General features: G+C 35.2%; 1 protein-coding gene and 1 long non-coding RNA gene across 7 annotated transcripts in view; both read left to right on the forward strand.

The window, feature by feature from the left end:
• Positions 1 to 23,989, forward strand: part of LOC148285513 (uncharacterized) — a 29,243-nt gene extending 5,254 nt beyond the window's left edge. The window contains exons 1-4 of one of the 6 annotated variants that reach the window (XM_088224157.1): positions 15,784 to 16,359; positions 19,381 to 20,958; positions 21,946 to 22,026; positions 22,102 to 23,989. In XM_088224157.1, coding sequence (XP_088080283.1) covers positions 16,345 to 16,359; positions 19,381 to 20,958; positions 21,946 to 22,026; positions 22,102 to 22,119 — 1,692 coding nt within the window. In that variant the 5' untranslated portion in view covers positions 15,784 to 16,344 and the 3' untranslated portion in view covers positions 22,120 to 23,989. Of the gene's footprint in view, positions 1 to 15,783; positions 16,360 to 19,380; positions 20,959 to 21,945; positions 22,027 to 22,101 lie in introns of those variants that run through there. The other 5 variants (XM_088224188.1, XM_088224173.1, XM_088224148.1 and 2 more) reach the window with 5 other exon arrangements.
• LOC148285514 (uncharacterized) lies at positions 3,708 to 7,057 on the forward strand. Its single transcript, XR_015821968.1, has 2 exons — positions 3,708 to 5,690; positions 6,623 to 7,057. It is a non-coding gene; the product is annotated as an uncharacterized LOC148285514 (long non-coding RNA).

Raw genomic sequence — 23,989 nt, forward strand, 5'->3', positions numbered from 1 at the left:
TCGCATAGTTGGGTGGTAACTGGTAACTGGTAGCAGTCACTGTGTTCTGTGCGGTATGTGACGGAGCCGCAGCCGGTGACATTGTGTTGTGTTGTGCACTGTGCAGCCGGGTGCGGGTAGGACCGAGGGCATCTCCCCGCGTTTGATTGACACACTCCGACGGTTTGGAAGATATGGAACGGGTGAAAGCGGCCCCCCTAACGAATAATCTGTCCAAGGGCCCCATACTGCGCATTCCTTATTAGGTTAGGGACCGCGCGTAGGAAATCGTGTGATGGAATGCGACTCGCGTGGTGTTGAGTACAAATGATTACATTGGAATTCGGACTATAAAGAATGAGGATCAAATTTGGCAGCAGCGTTATGTTATAGTGGTAGTATATAAATACGAGAATATTAAATAAAATTCAACCACCGCAGAAAGCCTTGTACACAATAAGCGAGGCGAACAACAAGGAATTTGCATCTAAAAAAACCACAGCAGAATCGTGTTTTCCATAAAATTATTATAAGGGCATCGTTTTTAATCGTCAATAAGATGCTATGATTAATTAAGAGCAAGTCCATTTTAGCTGAAAAACGCGTTGAGAAATACCTGCTGCGTCCCTGAGATGTTTTTTTTATTGTGCTCAATTAAGTATCATATTGGTTTGCATTTTTTTGTCTGATACCACACAATAAAATTGAGTTTCACGTAAAATAGCAATTAATCATAATATGTGTCTACCAAAATATCTAAACACAGGTTACGTATTATGTACCTATATATAACGGATTATTATTATGTTATTTAAAGCTTCATACGCTAAAACAAAGTTAGTGAGGTATGTGTGTTCAACTCATGGTCGGCCTCGTGGTGTAGTGGTCAGCGCGTTTGCCTACCATACAAGAGGTCTCTGGTGCGATTCCCGACACGAAATATTTATTTAAAAAGGTGTTTTTACACTAGAATATTTCGTATTCCCTGGACTGGTACCTGAAGCGAAAGACTGATCATTTTACCGTCATATATCAAAATGATGTGCCCTATGCACCATTACGTGCGGAAAGGGAATGATGATGATGTATTCAACTACGTATTATACCCACCCAAACGTTCATCTTTTTTTCATAAATATGTTGCAATGCTTATGTTCTCGTATGTAGGTAGCCTCAAATTATTTTTTTAATTTTAGAATCATTGTCGCGGTCTAGTGGTCAGAAATGTGTTCCCATCGCGTGTCACGCTGGTTCTTTACTCTATCAGCCAACGTTCGCGTCCGGTCATAAATAAAGCCGATTAGAGTTTTTTTTTTTTTAAAAGCAAAATGATTCCAAACCGGATCACCGTCTGATCTGAATGATGAAATGAAAATCTGATCTAATGAAAATTGTCTGGTATCGATGCTGCCATCTTCCGATATGATTACCGTATTTGTCAGTGACGCATTTACCGCTTTCTGTCTGGATAATAATTTAGCTTTCTCCGCATCGCTATCTTTTTAAAACAAAAATAAACCCTTTAAAAAAAATAACGAAAGCAACCACCGTTGTGTCCCTACTACCCTATCCTAACGCGTACGGAAACACAAAGGATCTAGTGGATCCTTTGTGTCTTTTATATCTCGGATTGAGCCTTCCAAATAATGTCTTGACAAATCCATAATATAGTTATTATACCACCTATGACGCGGAAGATGAACGTTTGTTCCTCAATTACATGGTTGGTCTTCCTGTTTGTTTTATTCTACACAATGCAACATTCACATAATATCTTTTCCTTTATATTTTTCTTTTGTGTATCCATGTTTTTACCGTTTGGTAAACATCCACTATTTCTAAATCATATTTTTCTTGTATCTACCTATCTAAGAATGAACCAATGGAGTTTTACTTTTACCGCATTTTAATTTAGGCGTACGTGTACTTTCTCAGTGTGTGCGGTAGTTTTCCCGGTTGAACGCTATGGGTGCGTGTTATCACGTTTTCAGATTCATAATATTAAGAAGAAAGTGATTTTGTATTACGGTTATTTATACTCGTGTGATTTATCCGAGAATCTGATGAATCTTACAGTAAATTGATCAGTGTCTTGACGTTCGGCGTTCGGTTGCCGGGGGGTTCGAATCTCTATATACGTTGAGTCACGCGTAATTTGATCGCCCGAAGCTTTAGTGCGCCATCTAGTCCTGCTTTAGGCGGCTTCTGGTCCGCGGAAGTAGTACTTGTTTAGTACATCACCATTATAACCATTTGTTCCTCACGACTTGTTTCCAATCGTGTCCCTTTTTTATCTCCAACACGCTGGCATATAATCGATTGTATGACGACTCAAGTAACTGCTACTCCTGAATATAAAGTGTGCCCGATAAACAAAAATAGTGTTATGGCATCGACTTAATTCACGCCAGTAAATATTTAGTAGTTATTTTTTCCAGGGAAATTTATCGCTTCTAGTGAAAAAAGCTTTGTTTACTAACTGCCACTTCAAATTAATTATCATTCTAATTTTCGTAACAATACGTAACGTACATGGGTAGCTTATACTGGTCATAATTTGTTCTAATGTTCTTAGATAATCTTCCAGTTGGTACTAAAATGTCTTGTCTCTATGGGAAAATATTTATCGTTTTTTTTTTTTTTTTAATATTTTAAACGACCAGCCTAAAGCTGGTGTGCTTAAATCTATTTTAACAAAAGTTAGTTGCTGGCATGTTTGAACTTTTTAAAAACAAATTTAGCTCATTCTTGAGGTTATTCAAACTATACGTTGAAACCAGCTCTTGTAGCAGCTTATTCCAACCAACAACAACCCTATCGTTATTTATAGCTTCTTCTTTTGAACATACTTTTGTATATCTTATTAATTAATTACTGTTTATGTACCAATTCATAGGGGTTAATAACAAAACTGTCGATTGGTTTAAAATAATAATAAAATCAAATTAAATTAAATTAATGTAATGTGTACCCTTAGTTTTTATCTAAAACTAAATGTGTCGATTAGGATAAAAAAATATTAATCTCTACTTGACAATATGATTTGTGAATACTGACATTTTTCTGTTTCCAACTCCTTTTAAAGAATGGAATTAGAATTATTCGGGATATTGTTGGATTTTACTGTTTATGTGAAATGTGATAAATGAAAGAATTTATTTAAACGAAACGTCATACTTCATACGTCATACGTCATAAAATGGTTGCTTTTGGATTTAACAGATTTTAATCCTTATCGAAACAAATTGAATATGAGATAGAATCGTATTATTTTGCTAGGTAATATATTTTGGCTTGAATCTTTTGTCGCCGATTGTACCAACATATTAAAGCTCTCGTAAAAAAAAAAAACTATTTTTGCATGTCACGCTTAAATGTTCCCATTAATCGTGTTTTATTTATGATGTTGCGAAACTATATTTTCACACATAAAGTGAAACGAAATATTCAAACGTATCAAGTATGTAAAGCAGGAAAAGTTTGTAAAGATCTAAATCCATACATAATAAATTCCGTATTTGGATTGCAACCACATTCCCAATATGCGTTTTATTTATGAAGAGTTTACAGATATTTACTTAGTTAAAACCAAATGCCGCCTATATAACGGCTGTATAACACCTATTCTCTACGGATACGAATCGTGGCGCATCACCTAGGTCCCAAAACTGCAAAATTCTTAGTTTTGAGAATAGGTGTCTCGGAAGAATCTTGGGTGTGCGGTCTTTGTAAGGAATGAAGTAATAAGAGAACGGACGCAACAAACTCCGGCGACAACAATAACAACTGTCATCAAGCGGAGGCGATACGGTTGGCTTGGCCATGCGCTGCGGGTGCCTCCTGGAGCGCCTTAATCACGCTTGCCTACTTTACAAGGCATCAGGTTCTTGACGTCCTAGACGTCCACTGTTGACTGTTCGTCGGCAGTTCGTGTCAGAACCACGGGACGCAAAGCTGACTCGGGAGGATGCACAGGAGCTGGCTGCCGACATAGCTGCTCGGAGGATCTTCGTGGACACCATATGCTCCAACTAGGGAGCGGACATGGAATAACGATGATGATGTGTACATTGCGCTAATAATTTAATGAACGCTTCCTAAAAAGAATAATCAGTTTATTATTTCTTCGATGAACATTCGGACACGCGTTTCGTGGTAAAGTTAGACTGCGTACATCGCAGTTACCGGCTGATGTTAGATAAAACTGTATTGGTAGTTTGTAGTTTAGTGTTTATTTCCCGCTGGGAGCGGAAGTATGTGAATGGGAGCCGTGGAGATCTTCGATGATTGTTCACCCCTCGGGAATTATAATAAAATAATAATCGCAAATGAGGAAACATTATATCCGGTGGTCGCGCGTCACGTGAACGTGATACGCTTGATGCGGCATCGTCCGGCACTGCATCATTATTCGTTACAATTACGCATTGTTCTATCTTTGTATCGCAACTTACCATTTACCTACAAAGTTCTATACCCATTATGTACCTAGTTCATTATGTTCAAACCACGTCTACTATTGGACGATCGCAAAACAATAAGCTTAGAAGGTAGAAGATTTTATGGACTAACTAATCATCTTGCTTTATTTACATGTATTTTTTGCGGTGTTTTTACTATATTTTTCCTTTTATTGATACGAATAATTGAATGCTAGCTACTCTAGTAGAAGTCACAACCATAGTAGAGTCTGGTTCTGAGAATTACGAATGGTTTATTGTCCCTCTAAGCCTGTAGAATATAGACAAACTACACAATTAAATCGGTCATTTGAGAAACTCCATTAGTCAGTCTAAACTTTTAAGAAAACTATTTTTTTTATAAAATTTTGAACGAATTGTTTATATAGGTGATCAGCTTCAGGTGCCGGTCCAGAACAATAAAACATTGCAGTTTCGCCAACTTTTGAAATAAATCTTTCACGTTCACCCCGCCAGGAATTGAACCCAGGACCTCGACAACGCGCCAATCACCACACAACTAGGCGGATTTATCTCCACTCGATTTCTTTATTCAGAGAGCAGCTATCGAATCGAAAACACTCGTCATAGAGCAGATCAATTCTTATCCAATCAATATTATTATTACCAATGTATACTTTCAAACAAAATCTATATCGCCAGATGATCGAAAACGAGGACAATAAATCTGGAAAGCTTATATACATTTTCTTTCGAATATTTTGTGCAATTTATAAAAAAGGAATTCTAGCGAACATGGGTTGACGACTTGAAACTTTATTGCGATTCGATGGCGAAAGGCATCGTTCTTGTCCCCCTATAGTCCCGAAGTTCGGGCGTCAGGCGTCAGGCCTCGCTGGATACGACTCGAGAAGTAGTAACTAGTAACACTTTCAATTATTCGAGTACGGCACGTGCTTGTCGCCCCGAACTTTTTCGTTCTCAGTTCAAATCGCGGATATGACGATAAAATAAGAACTACTCGATATAATATATAGTGACTATGCACATTTGTTCACAATTCACAAACTGTTATTACAAACACCCTATGATTTTTCAAAGCCTTAATTATTTGTAATTTGTGCTGCCTCGAAGCGAGCGCGTGGGCTTGTGCGCTGGTAGGCACGTTTTGCTAACCCTTATATTGGCAGAACGAAAAAAAATTGTGTTTTTTTTTTTTACACATTTGACGGTTGAAAAGGCTTCAGAATCCTAAACAAAAATATGTTTTAATCCACGTGTAGGATACACGTGGATTAAAAATAGGATACATTGCTAAGTATAGAAGTTAGGGTTAAGATATTGTCTATATCTAACCAACTATTGTCGATTTGAAACAATAAATAAAAGTAAAAATAATTTCATACAATAATTTCCATATCACTGGGCTGGAATTCTAATTGCAGTGAGATTTGTAGGTATACATATACTCGTTGCAGTGTATCTAGATAATTCTTGTTACGTGGAAGGTGAGGTGATCAGTCTTACGCTTTAAGTGCCAGTCCAAGAGCAATGAAATGTTGCGGTACACAATCACCTTTAAAACCGTTATTTTACGTCCACCACGCCAGGAATCGAACCCAGGATCTCAAGCATGGTAGACGAACACGCCGACCACTTCACTTTGAGGAGGACTTGTCTCGACTCACGATTTCCTTTTTTCAGAATTTTCACCTAAGAGTAGTCTACTCTAAAACTCTCGTCCAGGGTTCTTGATCTATTTCACACACAGAACTAAAAAAATTCATTCCGCCCGTACGCATTGCACACGGAGTAGTGCTATTTTACCCTTTACAGGACACATAGAATCGAGTGGTACATAAATATACCACCAGAATTTATTTTATATTATTTCGTATTTATAATAAGTCTTATGTCAGAAGAGTATCATATTAAATGCAATAGTTTTATTATCTTACCTATCTATCTTAACATATTTTATTAGATTTGCGAGACGTAAATTAACACAAAATATGTATCCTATAAAGGGTAATAGAGAGGCTTGGAGTTTCTTTAAATATTGCAATTGTATCTTTGTTTTAACCGCGTAACAGTATAATTCAGGATATACAATAAGTGGGCGTGGCCAAACCTATTAATTGTCATCGGGACCAATAGTCTCCATAGAAAATTTGACTCAACAGTTATATATGTAATACATACATTTGTAACTGCGGTTTTAGTCTCGGTAACTTTGGAAATGCGTGTTTTTCAGTATCAGTAAAATTTCAAAAAAATAAGTAAAATGGTGACATATTCAAACGCCGCAGTAAAAAAGATATATAAGAGGATATGGAAACCTGACATGCGTGACACATGTTTATCGCTCACAATAACTATTTACTTGGGTGATTGACGTTATCAGCATAAATATTTTGAAATGCTATCTACTACCATTAGGGTAAGTATCTTTAACAAACAAAAGTGAACACATTGCCAACACCAACTTATCTCCGAAACGTCTTAGAACACGTACTTACCCAAGTATTATTTTGGAGAATATCCTAAATATGAAAAATTGTTTTTAGGCGTTGCTTAGTATGTGAAATAATTTAGTCGAACGAATCTATTTACAATAATAAAGGTTTCAGCTCTTTGACTTCACTTAAATCAACAAATGGAAGAATTGAAGAAATATGGATGTTCAAACATAGGCAAAATGGTGACTGTTACAGTGTGTAAAGTGGCCACTTAAACCAGCCAATGATAGGTCATAAGCCCTGTAAATGCCTAGACTTCCATATTCCCTTATTTAAGGAATTCTCCATCCCTGTTGTAATTTGTTAATCTTAATGACTCCCGAGGGGGCTCACCCCCCTCCCTAGGGAGTGAACCCCCTCGGGGGAGTGAAATCCAGTCTTTTGTCTGCGAACATTTGGACAAACTCAAATTTTGTAGTAAAAACGATCAAGATACGCTGCGATTGGTATACCAATGCAGTGCCCTATGCATCATTAGGTGCGGAAAGGGAATGATGATGATGAAATAATAAAATAAAACGCGCCCAAGAAAAATAGTTTTTGGCTTCGAAAAACCTTATTCGCGCTGTTACTGTATGCCCCATTACATTTATATGACTATGTGCGCAATGTAATATGCATGCGAATGATTTCCATAATATCTATTTGATGTGTGTTTATGTAATGTGGAACTACTTTATATTGCAAGTTAAGGCTGTCTAGTGCCATTCCTTTCCCCCTGTTTTCTCTACCCCTTTGCGTACACAAGTGACGATGTTTGCGAAGGGTCGAGTTACAAATGCAGGCCCGCACTTAAATTACTTTAGGTGTGTGCTTTTCAAATGTTATCTTTACCACGGAACTTTAAACTACCTACGTCCATCTCGTTTGTTTAAGAATAACTTTTCCCTGGAAAAGGTATTTTCACAAATATGCCAAAATCAACTATATTATAGAGGAAATTTTCCCTAATCAAGGCCAAACACAAAAACTGCATCCACCCGAAATTGAAAACTCAATAAATAAATGAAAATCAGTTATGTCGGTGCGTGATGTCTTTGATCTACAAGTCATAACATCGATTTATAAACGTTTATGATTTGTATCATTAATTGTAATGCTTAAAATATATACATATATAAAATAAATATTTGCGTTCTTATGATTTACTAAAATATTTAATTTTGAGGTCCATTTTCTATCATTCTGCGAGTTATAAACAACTCGCCATTAGAAAATGGGAATCAAATTGGTGTAGAATGGGATTCGAACCACGGACCTTTGATCCGTAAGTCCGAGGCGCTAGCCACAAGACCGCAACCCGATTTCTATATCTGACTTCTTTTACACTTGTTGGTTACTCAGATAGCTCATGTATTGTATTACCTAAAGCGAATTGCACGGTTAAATCCTGCGATCTGCAAGACATCATCGGACCTAAGGTTATAACTAAGTTTTTGTCGATTATTTCACCTATGTTCAATTCACAACTTAAACCGAAATTATCGGTACCTAGTTATATTTGTAAGGGTACTATATACTATACGAATGTGTTATCACTTTTATTGATATTATATCATCACAATGAACGGAGGCTCTAAAAAGTTTGTATATCCGTAAATCAGAATAAAGCGTAAATAATATCAAAGAAACAGCAACAACTGCCACCTCCTGTTGTATATTCCGAGCACAGTACACAGGCTGCGAATGGCGGTCTGTATCCGATGTGCCCCCCATATAATGTCCGGGGCTGCGCCCCCACCGCCTCCGCCCGGGCGACGCCCACCTCTCCCTCGTCTGCGGATCTTGTTTGTTTTGCCCTGTCGCGGTCGCAGTCGGCCGCCATTTCCCGCAAGGTCTATGCTAGAAGGAAGTATCGCTGATATTGATACCGTTCCGAGAGTACCCACTTGATACTCGGTACAAACTAAAAACTCGCCTATATTGATATTTATATTCTACAAACGTTTTTGTATCCTGCCTCTCTGTAAAAATATACTCACAAAAATAAGGAATTGTATTGATATACTATAAACTATAATATAATAAAAGTCTTCAATTTGCCGAATTTTTCAAAACAAAGGTCAAAAACATCAATAAGAAAACAAGTCCAGCCCCACCACCAGTAATATCGGAAAATTGTGATACTCGATTAAAAGAATTTCAGTTTTCATCAGTCGAAGAAATAGCAAGAATTCTCTAAAAGCCTTATGTTTGCTGATGACCTAAAAATCTTTAAAACGATATAAAAAAATCAAGACTGTCATGAATTACAAGAAGATTTTAATTCTTTAGTCACATGGTGCAACGGCAATGACTTTTACTTCAATAAAGATAAATGTTTATCCATTCAATTGACAAATAAAACAATAAAAACTAATTACGAAATCGACCATAATATATTACAAAATGTTTTAACTATAAGAGATCTTGGCATCATACTGGATTCCAGACTTTAATACGATCATCATATCGACGATAAAACAAAAAAAAAATCCAAAACTTATGGATTCATTCAACGAATTTTAAAACCATTCAAAAGCCCAGTTGTTGCTATTACTCTTTACAAATCCTGGGTCAGGAGCATATTAAAGTTTAATTCTATAATATGGTCTCCCATCTACGACGTCCACAAAAGGCGAATTGAGTCAGTGCAACGCAAATTTCTTAGAAGCATTGTCTATCGAAGCAATTTAATCAATACTTGATAATTACTTTGACAGACTGGAATATTTTCATATTTTTAGCTTGGAATTCAGGAGAACTTTAGCTGCATTATTAGTTTTACATACAATTGTATCCGGTAAGATGGATGCTTAAGATACTTTATCTCAAATCGACATCAATGTTCCAAATCGCGCCACTTTACAGAAATTACAGAACCAACATTAGCTTCTTTTTACCAATGCCAAGAATGTTTAGGCTTTAGAATGAAGTCTTCAAAGACAGCTCGGTCGATGTATTCCTACAGCGAAGAGAGTTATTCAAAAGAAAAATAATAAATTTATTTCAACAGAGAGGGAAAAAGTTTTCGAGAAGAAATTTGGAAGTCTAGGCATTTACAGGGCTTATGACCTGTCATTGGCTGGTTTAAGTGGCCACTTTACACACTGTGTAACATTCACCATTCTGCCCATGTTTGAACATCCACATTTCCTCAACTCTTCCATCTGTTGACTTTTGTGAAGTGAAAGAGCTGAAACCTTTATCACGTGGGTGAGATTCATCCGGCTGAACCAAATCACCTACTAGGCAACGCCTGGAAAACTCGAAAACTTTTTCCTCTCTGTTGAAATAAATTTAAATATGAACAACTCCCTAGGGAGGAAATCCAGCCAGTCTGCAAGCATTTGGACATAATCAAACATTGTTGAAAAATAATAAGCTCACTTTTTGAAAGATGAAACTTACTGACAGGGCAATAATGTCTTGTCTCTTGTCACTCTGATATAATAATTATTTCTTTATATATATAAAAAAAATAAATTATTATGTTGTTTACAATACGTATCTTAAGTTTTAATCATGCTTTTTATATCTTAATTTAATTTTTAAATACTTGTTTATATACTAATCCATAATGGTTAATCTAATAACATGTTTCAATAAAAAATATATATTGCATAATTTAAAAAAAAAATCCAAACAAGCAATGTGCCTTGGATCCTATTCCAACAATGTCTTTGAAGACATGTAAATTTGAATTAGCTCCGTTCATAATTGAACTTTTAAACAAATCTTTAAAATCTTCTATTGTATCAAAACCATTTTAATTTTTAAAGCCTCGAGTTACGCCGCGCCGTTGCTGAAAAATCTTCAACTAGATTCAAACGATCTTTCAAACTATCTCAGATCTTCAAATAATCGCAAAAATATTATTAAAACTTGTGGCACAGAGACTCATTGAATATATTGATGACAATAAATTGTTCCCGGAAATGCAATCCGCTTACTGGCGATTTCACTGAACAGAGACAGGCGTTGTTCGAATTCTGTCAGATTTGATAATGGCAGTTGATTCTGGAAATCTAGCACTAATTGCTCTCCTGGATATGAGTGCTGCATTTGATACAGTCGATCACAAAATTCTTCTTGAGAGACTTAAGAAGTCTTACGATATTTGTGAAGATGCGCATTTATGGTTGGAAAAAAAGGTGAACGGATGACTAAAAATCGAAGTCTCCTTAATCCATCTAAAACAGAAACCCTTTGGGTAGTCACACCAAGAAGGCTACATATGTTAAAAGATCCCTCCTCAGACACTGGATCTGATATTATAACTGCTGTTAAGCTTTTAGGCGTTCATATTGACGCTGAACTTTCGCTTCCAAAGCAAACCAGCAAGACAGTCAGTGCTTGTTTCTACCATCCAAGACAAATTATGTGTATCCGAAAAACATTTACCTAATGAGGCGTCTTAGTGAACGCATTCGTGATATCAAGAGTCGATTACTATAATGGAATATATGCCGGCTTACCTAAATATAAAATGGAGCGATTGCAGTCCATTCTGAATGCAGCTGCCAGGTTAATCTTTGGTGAATCAAAGCACGATCACATTACACCGTTGCTTCGAAGTCTTCACTGGCTACGTTTTCCAGAAAGGGTCGAGTACAAGCTGTGTTAGTTAATGCACAAGGCAATGCATAACACGGCACCTTAATACCTTAAGGAACTCTGCGTTCCGGACGAGCTGGCAGATAGGCGCCTTACTCTCCGCTCAGCCACCTGTTCTGGTATAGGGAAGGTGATACAACCTCATTTACGCTACCGGAGTTCCAAATTCGGCGATAGGGCTTTTGCAATAGCCGGACCTTTGGCGTGGAACGTTCTACTTCCAGAAGTTCGAAATTGTGGAACAGAATCGCTTTTCAGAAGAAAAAAAAAACTTGTTATTTGTGAAATCGTTTCCTGACTTGAAAAGCGCTACTTTTTAGACGTAATTTCTAAAAGTACAAACATTGTGTATTACACGATTTGTGAAATTTCTCTGCAAGTAAATAGTAAGCCTGTCGATAGACTTTTTTTTTTAAAATAAGTGTAATGTACAGCTCCCTTGAAGTGATTGCTCACGAAAACGGCGCTATAAAAATTTGTCGAAATTTTTTATCTAGTTATATGGTTGCCCATGATATCCTTGCTCAGATTAATCTTGATGTACCTAACAGTAACTTGCGGACCAAGCTGTCTGCAATGGAGAATCAACGTCAGATTATTTTCCCTCCTTCCAAGGATCCTTAGAACAGTTCAGAAAATCTCACTAAATAGTACTGTCGATCTGTTCCTACAGCAAAGGTAAGCATTCAAGAAGCAAGCGGTGACACTTCTGACTTGAGATGACACACTTGCTATGTCTGCCTAGATAATGCCATGACTATACCTGTTGTACATTTAAATAGATTCTAAGATTGTTTAGGTTAAGTATGTAAGTTCATTGTGCCAATATCATTAATACCAATATATTAGGGCGTTCATAAGCCTGTTGATTGGCTGAAAAAAATAAAAATAAGCCAAGACTCGAGTTAAGTTTCGCAGCTATACTGCGTGCGTACTGGTGAATTGATATTTATGTTTTTAATATTAAAAACATGTTTTACTTCGTGGTACGACATTTATGTTTATAGTTAAACTTATGTAATGTTTTTATTTATGTATTTACTTTCAAAAGGATGTTCCACTGCTATCTGAGATTTATATTGAGATGATGACCTAAAGAAAATGTAAACATTGGCGCTAAAAATATTACGACCATTTCCTTGCCAAGTTTTTTTTTGCATAATTGATTTTGGCCGTTCCCGTATCTATCAGCACTTCAAATGTCAACTTTAAGCGTGAATAACTTAAGCGTAGTTCATCTAGTAAAGCGTAGGTATACAAGTAAAGTAATTATCACATTTTCTTTGAAGAATTTTTGGCGTACATAAGCAATTAATTTATTATTAAGTTGTGTAAACATTTACTATAATACTTTAGAAACAATGAAATAGTGATTGCCAATCAAGTTAAATCATAATTTTAATAAAATAATATCAATTAAATGTTTGCATAGTACCTACCACGAACGAGTAAAGTTACTTTGGATATTCCGGGAGAAAGTTTTTCAGATAATTCTCCTAATCTCATGATCATAAATAATTACGAATCGTAACTAAGGTAATCTGTGAAATTCGACTGCATTTTTGTTTCATCGACGACAATATTTTAATCTTAATATTATATAGTATGACCTCTGATTTTGCGAGCGCCAAATTTAACATTCCACACTCGTAATTTAATATGTATGCAATAATTGAATTTCATTATCTCTTTTTGGGTGCTTGTATTGGGTAATTAGATATACTGTGATCTGTGATTCATGTCGTATACACACTTAATACGTGTCTGTATTTTTTTGCTTTTACCGTTTTTAAATACATATTATAGAAGGCAACTATTTGTAGAATAACAAAACTTACAGTTTTTGCCAAAAAAAACATGTTACCTAAGCCGAGATGATCAATGGCGATAACATTTACATTTCCATACTCGTAGTGTTGTTTTAAAGTATTTTATTGGGATTAATTTGCGAATAAATTATGTAATATTACGAACCTTGTGTGATTTAAATTGACCAACTAGGTTCGGTACTGCAAAAGAAGTTATAATTTCCAGGGCCGCTATTACAAACGCTATCTTCATCGGTACATATCGAGACTCTATAAAGTAACATCGATATTTATGTACAAAAATGTGTATATTTGTATGAAAATTTTAAGCACCTTCGTCGGTAACCTATTATTCAAAATGTTTAGAAAAAATGCATACATATTCAATTTTTCATACAGAAAACTTAATTTTACTATAATATATAAAATTAAGATACATGTTTACTTCACATTGTAATACGCGCCCTTGAGTGTGAATTTTGCTTAGCAAAAAAAACATTTTCCCAATTGATTAGCAATAGATTAAGAAGCTGGAAATGTTTTTTCAATAAATTATAATTTTATGTGAAATATGGTTTTTAAAAGTTTTAAAAATAATGTTTTTTCGTCAGCCCATCTTGCAGTTGATCTAATTTAATGACAACAATGTGACGTATAGTAAATAGTAAGTGTTATGTAGATGTGTGAATATATTTTTTCATAATAAATTAAGCCGCTTATGATTTTATAGGTAAGGATCCCCTTTACCACAAAATCAAGGATACAAGACTCATTGAAGCGCGCATTTATACTCCAATAAATTTATATAATATCACCTTGCGATCAGTGTTGAGTTCAGGACTTACCACGCCTTCGAAATAGATACTGTTATGTATCATAATACATCGTGGTGAACGCCTCGTGGCGTAATGGTCAGCGCGTTTGCCTACCATGCAAGAAGTCTCGGGTTCGATTCCCGACATGGTTGATGTGAAATATTTATTTAAAAGGGTGTTTTCACTCTAAAATATTTAATAGTTCCTGGACTGGCGCCTGAAGCGTAAGACTGATCATTTTACCTTCATGAAAAACAAAAATGATCAAGATACGCTGCGATTGGTGTACCAATGCAGTGCCCCATGCACCATTAGGTGCGGAAAGGGAATGATAATGATGATAATACATTATTTACATTTATTGGATATACGCATACTTAGCATTATACACAATTTTATTTAGTCCGCAGAAGGCTCCGTATTGCAATGGTACCGAGTTCGGTTCCCGGTATACAATACTTTATTTATTTATGCTTTATTATGTTTGTTCATAACATCTTAAGAACTGGTATAAAATTTTGATAATATTATATTTTTTATCAAAATTTCTCAAGAACATATTTTTTCTAATTAATTTGAAATATTTCAATGCTTTCTATTTCTTTTATTTCTTCAGGTAACTCATTGTACCGCTTCAATCCCTTGTACAATGAGCTTTAAGACTCTTTTTGACAAAACATTTGCACGGTTTTATTACGAGTATGTTTACTGATTTGGTATAAAGCGTAAGAAGAATGCCCAAGAAATTTATTACTAAAACATGATATCGAACCTATACTGACAGAATGCATTAAGTCAGCAGTCTATATATTTCAAATATTTTTTAATAAAGGTTCAAGATGTTTTTTTTTTTTTCAAATTTAAAGAAATCCTAGAATAAAGATGACTTTTTTTAAAGCTTTTTAAAAAAAATAAAAAGAAAATTGTGGGAGAAATAATGCGTTAAAATAATAAAAAAAGCTTTAAATGCGATTACCTCGTAATGACTTTGTGCATTTTGTAAGTAAAGCCTCTATGTATTTAACTGATACAAAATAAATATTGGTATTCTTTCGGTCCATAAATAAACTTTTCATATTTTCACCAAAATGAATAATTTTAATTACGTTTCAAATATAGTGTAGTGTCCGCAGAATCTACGCAATAAAGCCGCGAGGATCCACCAAAATGTGATCAGCGTAGAAAATATTCATTTAGCTTTCTTCTCGTATGATATATGATGTAGGCGGCATTTTGGAAGGGCGTCGTTCCATGAGATGTTTACGTCAATGACAGAACCCCAACACGACTATAAACATCGAATTCTCCTATGTTAGATTTAGAACGGCCTTGGGATACCCGAAAATAAGACGTAAATAATAATATGCGAGCATACAAAGTTTCGGTCCTCGAGCTTCGCGCACAGTAGGCACTAGGCACACTTACACGCGCAATTACTATCAACATTCTTCGGCATTGTTCCGTGATTATTATTATCGAATGCCGATCGTGGGTTTGAGGAAAGAAAGGCGTTAGCTGGGCGCGAGAGGTTCGCCTCGCCTTGTAGCCTAGCTGCCTAGCATGTTCAGGCAGTTCAGCTGGGAAGAAAGTGTGGGCATCCGCGAAGGGGCGCGGGCGTCTCGTACCAGCCTCGGCCAGAAACACTAGTCTGGCGTCTGGCGCGACAAGGCGAATGCATTATTCGACCAATTTATGGAGCAATCAGTCGCATATTTAAGTATCGTATTTGAAAAACGATTTTAGTCGCGCAGATACCGTTCGCCCGTCCAAAGGTTGACCCTTCCCGACTGTAGTGGCAGTAGCGTCAGTAGCGGCACACCTTCGAAGGATAAACAGGATTGATCTTTTTTAGCATCGGTTTTCGTCGTGTATTGTCGAGGTCGGTGGTGCGTATCGAGTACGTGAGTGACATTCCCAGTCGCATTGGCTGTAATCCTATACTCCAGGCTGTTAGCCGATTGAACCGCGTCTGTATGGATAGATACACGACTATTTTTCTGAAAAAGCGAAAATAATTCCGCGTCAAAAATCTATATAAATTGCTTCCTGCATACGGTGCACTGCTCAGTGTTAGCTACTCCTTGTGCCAACACGCTCTGGTATCTGGAGTAACATATTTGCGTCGGATTTAACTACTGGTTCGTGATCTCCTTCTCCGAGTGGTTCCTTCATTTCTCTTCTGTTCTCGCGACATACCACTCTCATCATGAGTTCACTAGAGGTACGAGTACTTACATCTGTGAAGTTCAACTATTTAAATTTGTTTCTTCATTGTTTATTTTTGTGCAGCGTGATTAATATTTTTCTTATATTTAGTACACTTTTCTTAATATCTTGTTTTACGATGACGGTTTTGTTGTTTTAAACTTTGAAAACATATTTATCTCGATTCTTTTGTAATTTTAATTTACACTTTATTAAATATTGTTTAATGTGTTTGGCTACGGTCAAATAAAATATATAAACTATACCTACTACAGTTGAATAAATCCTATAGTTAATCAGTATTTTGATGTCCAAATATCTGTAGACAAGCACTGGACTTAATTTTATAGAAAATTAACAAGGTTGACATATATTTCTACAGAGATTTAGGCATTCACAAGGCCTATGACTTTTTATTGCCTGGTTTAAATGATCCCATCTCTCCGCCTAGGTTTGGTCTCTTCCACCAGTTGATTATTATTGATATTTAAATTTCTATATCCCCCTATTCGTGTTGAATTATTTGTTAACCTGAATATGTTTTTCTTTGAATTCGAATTTGCTTCAATAAAAAAATGTAGGTACCTACTAGATATTGACTTTCGGTTATTTTATAGAGTAGCAGTAACAGTTACCGTTTCACAAATTAAACTGTTTTGTGTAACCGTTTCTAAAGTTACAGTTATTTCTAGTTTTTCCCCTTTATCTTTTTATATGTAGATACTCAATTCCAGTGAAGACATTTTATCGACTATCAATCTATTAAGTGAACTTACGTTTAGGCCCAATGCGTCACAGTTGTAGAGGCGCCATTTCGCTCTATTGCATGGAACAAAAGTGTTGCAAATGTTTGGTTCGGTTTTTGGTTTAACAACAGACTTGTAACAAACGATTCTGTGCTGCGCTTGCGATTCTCGACCTGGGTACCCACGATCCATTGTTTTGCTGTAAAGTTTAACTAAATTCGTGATTAATAATCCTAGAATGATTTATATCCGTATGGGCGGCTCTACAGCGGTAGCGCCTTATTATTCTGAGATTTTTGGTGTCATTAATCGATATCGTTTATGAATATTCTTAAGAGTTTTGGTACTTAAGGTTTTCGTTAATAGTTAAATTTATTTTTGTGAATCTGAAAAACCGTTTTAAAATAACTGTTTCTTTTTTTTTACCACCTCTAGTTTTTTTGTTGTATCATTGGACAATTTCATCAAAATGATTTAGATTTTTAAAATTTGAATAAATATTTTTGTTCATAGTTAAATAAAGCAATAATCAAAATATTTTGGCTAAAATTCCTTGGTTAAGTTTTACTTTGTTTAATTTGGTCAAACAGCACTTTCGCCTTAGTAGGCATCTTCAGGACTGGTGTTCAAGATGCTACTAAGGCGAAAGCACCTGTTGCATAGATGAGTATTTGACCCAAAAGTCTATCAAAATTATTTTTTTTGTTTTTGTTTTATTTGTTTTGTTTTGGAAAAATACAAATATTAACATTGGAATTAAAAATCAAGAAATAAGGACAGTAATAAGTTGAAAATAAAATAACAATATAAAGTTTTTCTTTTAATTTATTTGTAAAATGCATATACCATGCGTCATAAATATGTATTACAAATCACCATTTACATAGTAATTTTAAAATACAAAGAAACCTAAATAAAAACAATGAAAACTATGGTAAAATCATAAAATATATATAATATTACCAAAATATGAAATAAAAATTTATAAAGCACAATAAAATATATACAAACAGAGTTGTTAAACAGAATGCAGAAACACTACAGACATACATCAACAGGAATAGAAAAACAAAACACAGAAACACTCGATAAAAATATTTGCAAAGATTAAAAAATAAAATATAAAAATACATACAAAAATAATTGAAAAACGAAATACAAAAACACTTGATGAAAAATATTTACAAAAGTTGAAATTAAAATACAGAAACTCCTGATAAAAATATAAACAAAAAATAAAAAACAAAAAACAGAAACACTTGATCTTTACAAAAATTAAAAAATAATACAGAATGATATATTTAGACATTTTTTTTTCAGTTTTTCACTAGTTATTTTTGAAAAAAATTGTCAGGCCCGGAAACATAGCAAAATTATTTTTGAAAATCAAAATAATTATTTATAAAAAATAGGTTACCTGGGAAATAAAAAAAAATGGAAAATAATTTCATAATTAGGTGATTAATTCAGTTCTAAATTCCCGATTCTATAATATCCATCTTAATAATTATTATTCAGTATACTTACTTGGTGATAGTATGTGAGATCAGCAAGATGTTTTTTTTTTGTCTTTATTCAATAAAATAAACACATTATTACAATATTAATACATTATAAAGAAAACAAAGTATTAAAATATATTTTGTCCTGATAAACTATTCAATAATAGCTTGTCATCGGGTGCTCAGACATTAGTTTTAATTAATAATCAAATAAAAAGAGTACAGACATAATACTGTGTACATATAAAATAATAAACATAAAAAGTAGTTAAAAGATTTTATTTTTTAAAGTAAGAAAATAGAGTAAAATAATACAATTAAAATTAAAGAATAGCAATTTACTTGAATATATTTTAATTATAAGAAAAAAATTAAACACATATATAAATAGTGTGTGCTCATAAATGTAATCAAAACAAGATAAAAAATAAAACAAAGTAAATATTAAAAGGTAAATTACTGAATAATTTGGATGTGGTGAGTGATGGTTATCAAAAAACATGACAGATGTTTGTGCCCTTGACCGGTATTTTTAGGTAGTGGTGGTTTCTTGGAATTCAACAGTTGGAAACTTTCGACTTTTCGGGTCAAATACGCCTATGTGCATGTCAAATTAAACAAAGTAAAACTTTATTGATATTTATCAAAATCATTAACTATTGAGTTTTACCAAGAAATATCTACACAAAACATCAATATTTAATATTACAGATTTTCCTATCTCCCAATTAGGGTTTACCATAACAATTGAAATATTCAAATTTTAATAACATCAAATTTTTATTTCAGGTTGCTGATGCTGCTGTTGACATTAAGGCTGAGATTCCCGCTGTTGCAGAAGTGACAAAGTGTGACGATTCTGAACGGGCAAACGAAAAGGCGCCTGAAACACCTGTAACTGAACCTCTGACCAATGGAAGCAGTGCTCCTGAAACACCGAAAGAAGAGGAAGTTCGACAAAATGGTGACTCTATCTCCATCGGTGAACAACCAATCATCGCTGATAAAGTTCCAGAAGTTGAAGCAGCAAAAATTTCTGAATCTCCAAAACTCGAAGAAAAACCGGAAGTCCCAAGTGTAGATTCTTTACCGATAAATGGTTTAAAAATTGAAGAATCAGTTGCGGAAGATATAAAATCCTCTGTGGAAGTTGAGGTTCCACCTCCAGTTGCTGAAAAGGTGGAAGAAGTAGTAATTGCCGCAGAACAGGCACCAGAACCTGTGGAAGAGAAACCCGCTGTAGTCGCTGAAGCCGAGGTTTGTGTTGAACAGGAAGCCATAAAGGCGGCCGGAGGATTGGAGGTGGCACCACCCCCTCTTCCCTCCTGTCCACCGCCTTCCTCTGTCACTATGTTCGCAGAGTCCACTATGGAACCACTAGTAGATACAGTTACCCACCTGCCTGTTGTAGATGTAGACGCTTCCATTCCCACCCAATCCGAGGAGAGTGTGCAGTCAACACCGAGTGACCCTATTGTGCAACTTGTATGTGATAAGAGTCCTGTAAATAACTTGCCGACCGCTTTGCCTAATGATATTGCTTCTCCTTCTGTCCTTTCAGAAATTTCAGCCGAACCAAATATTTCTTCTTCGGATATAGCTATACCCGTATTAAGTGACAATGTTAAACTAACCGAAATATCTTCGCCTATAGAAAATGTTGCTGTAGTGTCCCCTAACGAAATTGTTTCCGAACCTCCGATGCAATTAGATCCTCCCGCTTTGAATCCTTTACCTGATACTCCTTTGAGCCTAATTGATGCTGATGTTCAAAAAAATATAAGTCCTGTTCAAGTTGATTCTCTTAACTCATCCCCAATAGTTTCTGAGACCTTGGATGATAAATTAGAATCAGTTGCATCCCAAATTTCCAAAATTCCTCAAAATCTTGTCGATTCCAAAGACCTTCCTTTACCCGAAGAACTTCCGTTACCCGAAGCACCATTACCAAGTAAGGAAGAAACCAAATCTCTAATAGAGAATTCAGTATCCGAGGAAGCTATAGATTCGCCAGTTCTTCCAAGAGCATTTTCTGACTTGGATGTATCAGAAGCCACCGCTGCAGAACCACCCTCTGATTCCTTTCCTCCCCCGCCCCCACCCGAGTCTTGTCCCGAATCCATGACGGAACTCTCAGTTTCGGAATCTTTACCTCCTCCCCTGTCAGAAAACTCTCTCCCTGATACTGTCGTAAACAGCCCAACTTCTGAAATTGCCGATCTGCCTTCCAAAGACGATGTCCCTCAGAAAGATTTAGAAATTCCACATGTTGAGGAAACACAGGAACGAGCGGAGGCCAAAGTGGAAGAACAAGCAGTGGAAACCCCAGCCTTCGAGCAGCCACTTCCCCCAGCACCACCCACTCAGGTGAATAGCACGTGAATGGAAACTATTTTGTTTTGTTTGTTTGTGTCCGCTGGATAGAGATACATTAACATTAATCTAATCTACATTTTGTCAAACTCTAAATATCGCCTGGACGCTGTTCACTGTAATATACATACTTCATTTTTGTTATATTTATAGAAATGATTTACAGCATGATTAGCGGATTCGTGTTTGTAGTGAGAGTCTGGGAGGTTAATTATTAATAATTTCCCTTTATCCCAAATCCTTTCCTCATCATACGTCATCGGACACTACAGCAAACATTTTTATCATGTATTATTATTCATCGTTACGTTATTTGACCTATTTTCAGTATGTTTTATTAGCATACCTACATATTTAGTATAGATTTATATTTTTGTTAAAATTAAAAACTGTTGTTGTTTCAAATAATAGATCACTCAATAGCTTCTCACAATTCATAATATCTCTCATCCCAAAACTTAACGTGACTTTATATAGTAGTAGTTGTATCTACTATACCTATTCTATAAATCTCCTATGTTGAAAAAATATAAACATAAATTGATTAGTTTTAACATGAACTATAGTTCCGATGCTACAGTTTGCTTTTAAGGCAATTTTCTGATGTGATGTTTTGCATGTTATTACATAATACATTGTCATTGGTATATGTATATTTTATTTACAGTAATTCAGGATAATATATTGTTGTTTCAATAATCATTTATCTAAATATAGTGTATTGTACGTAGGTTAATCCCGGCAGAAGTATTTGTATTGGCTGTTGGATTTTTATCCATCAACAAGGTCAGCTTTTGAAGCAATGCCATTTCAACAGCTTATTTGGGTTTATTGTTTATGCATGCGCTAATAATAACAAAAGCTTCAGCATTAACTATCTATTTTTTTTCTTCATACATTGGGTTTTATATTTGTCTAACAGTGCTTTAGTGGGATTTCATCTGGCGTGTGGAATGTGCAGTAATCAATATGGTGTTGTAGGTGGAGAATATTCATGAAGTAGCGGAGGTACCAGCCGAAGTGCCTGCCCCAGAAGTAGCGGCGGAATCAGCACCCGTCGGGGTATGTGTTGGTATTCCTTATTGCCGAGAGTCGGCTGTAAAAGAGGAGGAACTAACGCTCGCCCCTTTGTTGCAGGATTCCAGTGCGGAGTAGAGTGAGCGTCCAAGATGAAGGGTTGTGTACAGTATACAATTATTGTGAGAAAATTGCGCATTTTATATGACACGGCACGTGAGCACAACACAACCCTCCCACCATGTCACCATTCACAACTGATCATCTCCCCCACAAGACTGATTGGTGATTCATTTACCATAACTCAACCCAATTCTGATATTGCTGCCAAATAAACGTATTTATAATGGTAAAATACTGGACCCAAAAACATTAAGTACATTTTATAATGGATAATTTTCTAGAGTTAGGAATTTTGGAAAATTTTACATTAGTTTTAACGAGTGTAAAGCAGTTTTAGTAGTGGGAATATGTATGTGGAGGTGTTGGTATGGTGCTGAAGAGGTTTTCTACCAAAACTTGACCGGGACATTAGTGTAAGTCTTAAATGCCATTTCTGAATAATGTATCATTACTATTTTATGAAGTGCGCAAATTTTATCAGTGGTCTTAATATGAATACTCTCTAAGATATTATAATGGAAATACGCTATTTTTAATTTTTTTAGTTTTTAAGCAAATTTCTGTATGTATGAAAATTCATCCTGTCTGAAAAATATGTATTTTATTTTATCGTTTATAATTATACCCATTCAATGATGTTTTATGATGGATTTATTCAAATATATATGTTATATTGTGTATAAAATTAATGTATGACCGACCAGTTGTCTACGGTTAGGTTTATATTATTTTCAACATGGAATATTGGATTTGACAATTTTATACGAACAATTAATCTTTTAAATTTTTTATCTTAACACTCTTGTACGTAAATATTTTGTACATTGAATAGTACGAAATGCGATAAGGCATCGCCACTTAGGAATAATTATTTACAATACATATGAAATTTTGGAGGAAGAACGATGGGTGGAAATCGGTTAATGAAACTACTCGTTACTACTAGGAGTAAATTGTAATTGTTCATTGAATGAAACGTGACAGTTTACACGGGGCAGGTGCTATTGGTGCGAGGAAGCGTAGAGCAGTACAGCGAGCTACTGGTACTGCTTACATGTCACCTCACTCCAACTTGTATATTCACTCGGTGTATATTCGCTAGGTAAGGTGACAGCAATAATATGTGTCAATCCCAGACTTCTGTCGGTATGTCCATCGTGGAACTGTAATTGGATGCATCAAGCGTCTTGTACTATTTTGGATTAAAGCGTAGAAATTCTCTTCCAATGTAAGTTAATAGTAGAGGTAAATATCATCATTTGTAATTTTATACAATTATTATCCAAATGTAGATGCTAGAGAATAATTTGGACTTCCCGTGGATAACATTAAAGGAATACATGTGAGTGGAGACATTCCATAGAATAATATCCCGCTGATAAAACAACCCATTCATTTTCTTATGTGGCTGAATCCTACATATTGCCATTTGCCATATAAATCTAAGTCATACCCCGCTGGAGATGTTGACAGTGATATTGGTCAGTAGAGTGAGCAATGCATCCGTCTATATAGAGCTTCTTATTCACCGCTTTCTCGTAAAATCCTCAGTTCTGAATGTCCGTGTTAGAGAATATTTTATAATTAGGCAGCTTGTGGAAAATACTCTGGTTTTGTAAATTCATCTGTTGATATCACCTATGTAAATTATTGTACCGTTTAAAATTCGATTGAATGGAATGTTGGTAATGTTTCTAAAGTGAAAAGATGAATGTTCAGAGTTTTAGTAAAATATAGAAATGTTATTCTTTGGCGTTGATCATCTATAATTTATGCACCTACATTTTATGTAATAAATAAACTTTTCCCCATCTGGGCTCTATCAATATATATGTAAGTGTCGATGTGTGGATGTCTCTTATATAAATACACTTGGAAATATTTA

This window comes from Micrasema longulum, unplaced genomic scaffold, assembly GCF_059751315.1.
Source record: "Micrasema longulum isolate JH-2025_06_02 unplaced genomic scaffold, ASM5975131v1 h1tg000030l, whole genome shotgun sequence".
Classification (NCBI taxonomy): Eukaryota; Metazoa; Arthropoda; class Insecta; order Trichoptera; family Brachycentridae; genus Micrasema; species Micrasema longulum.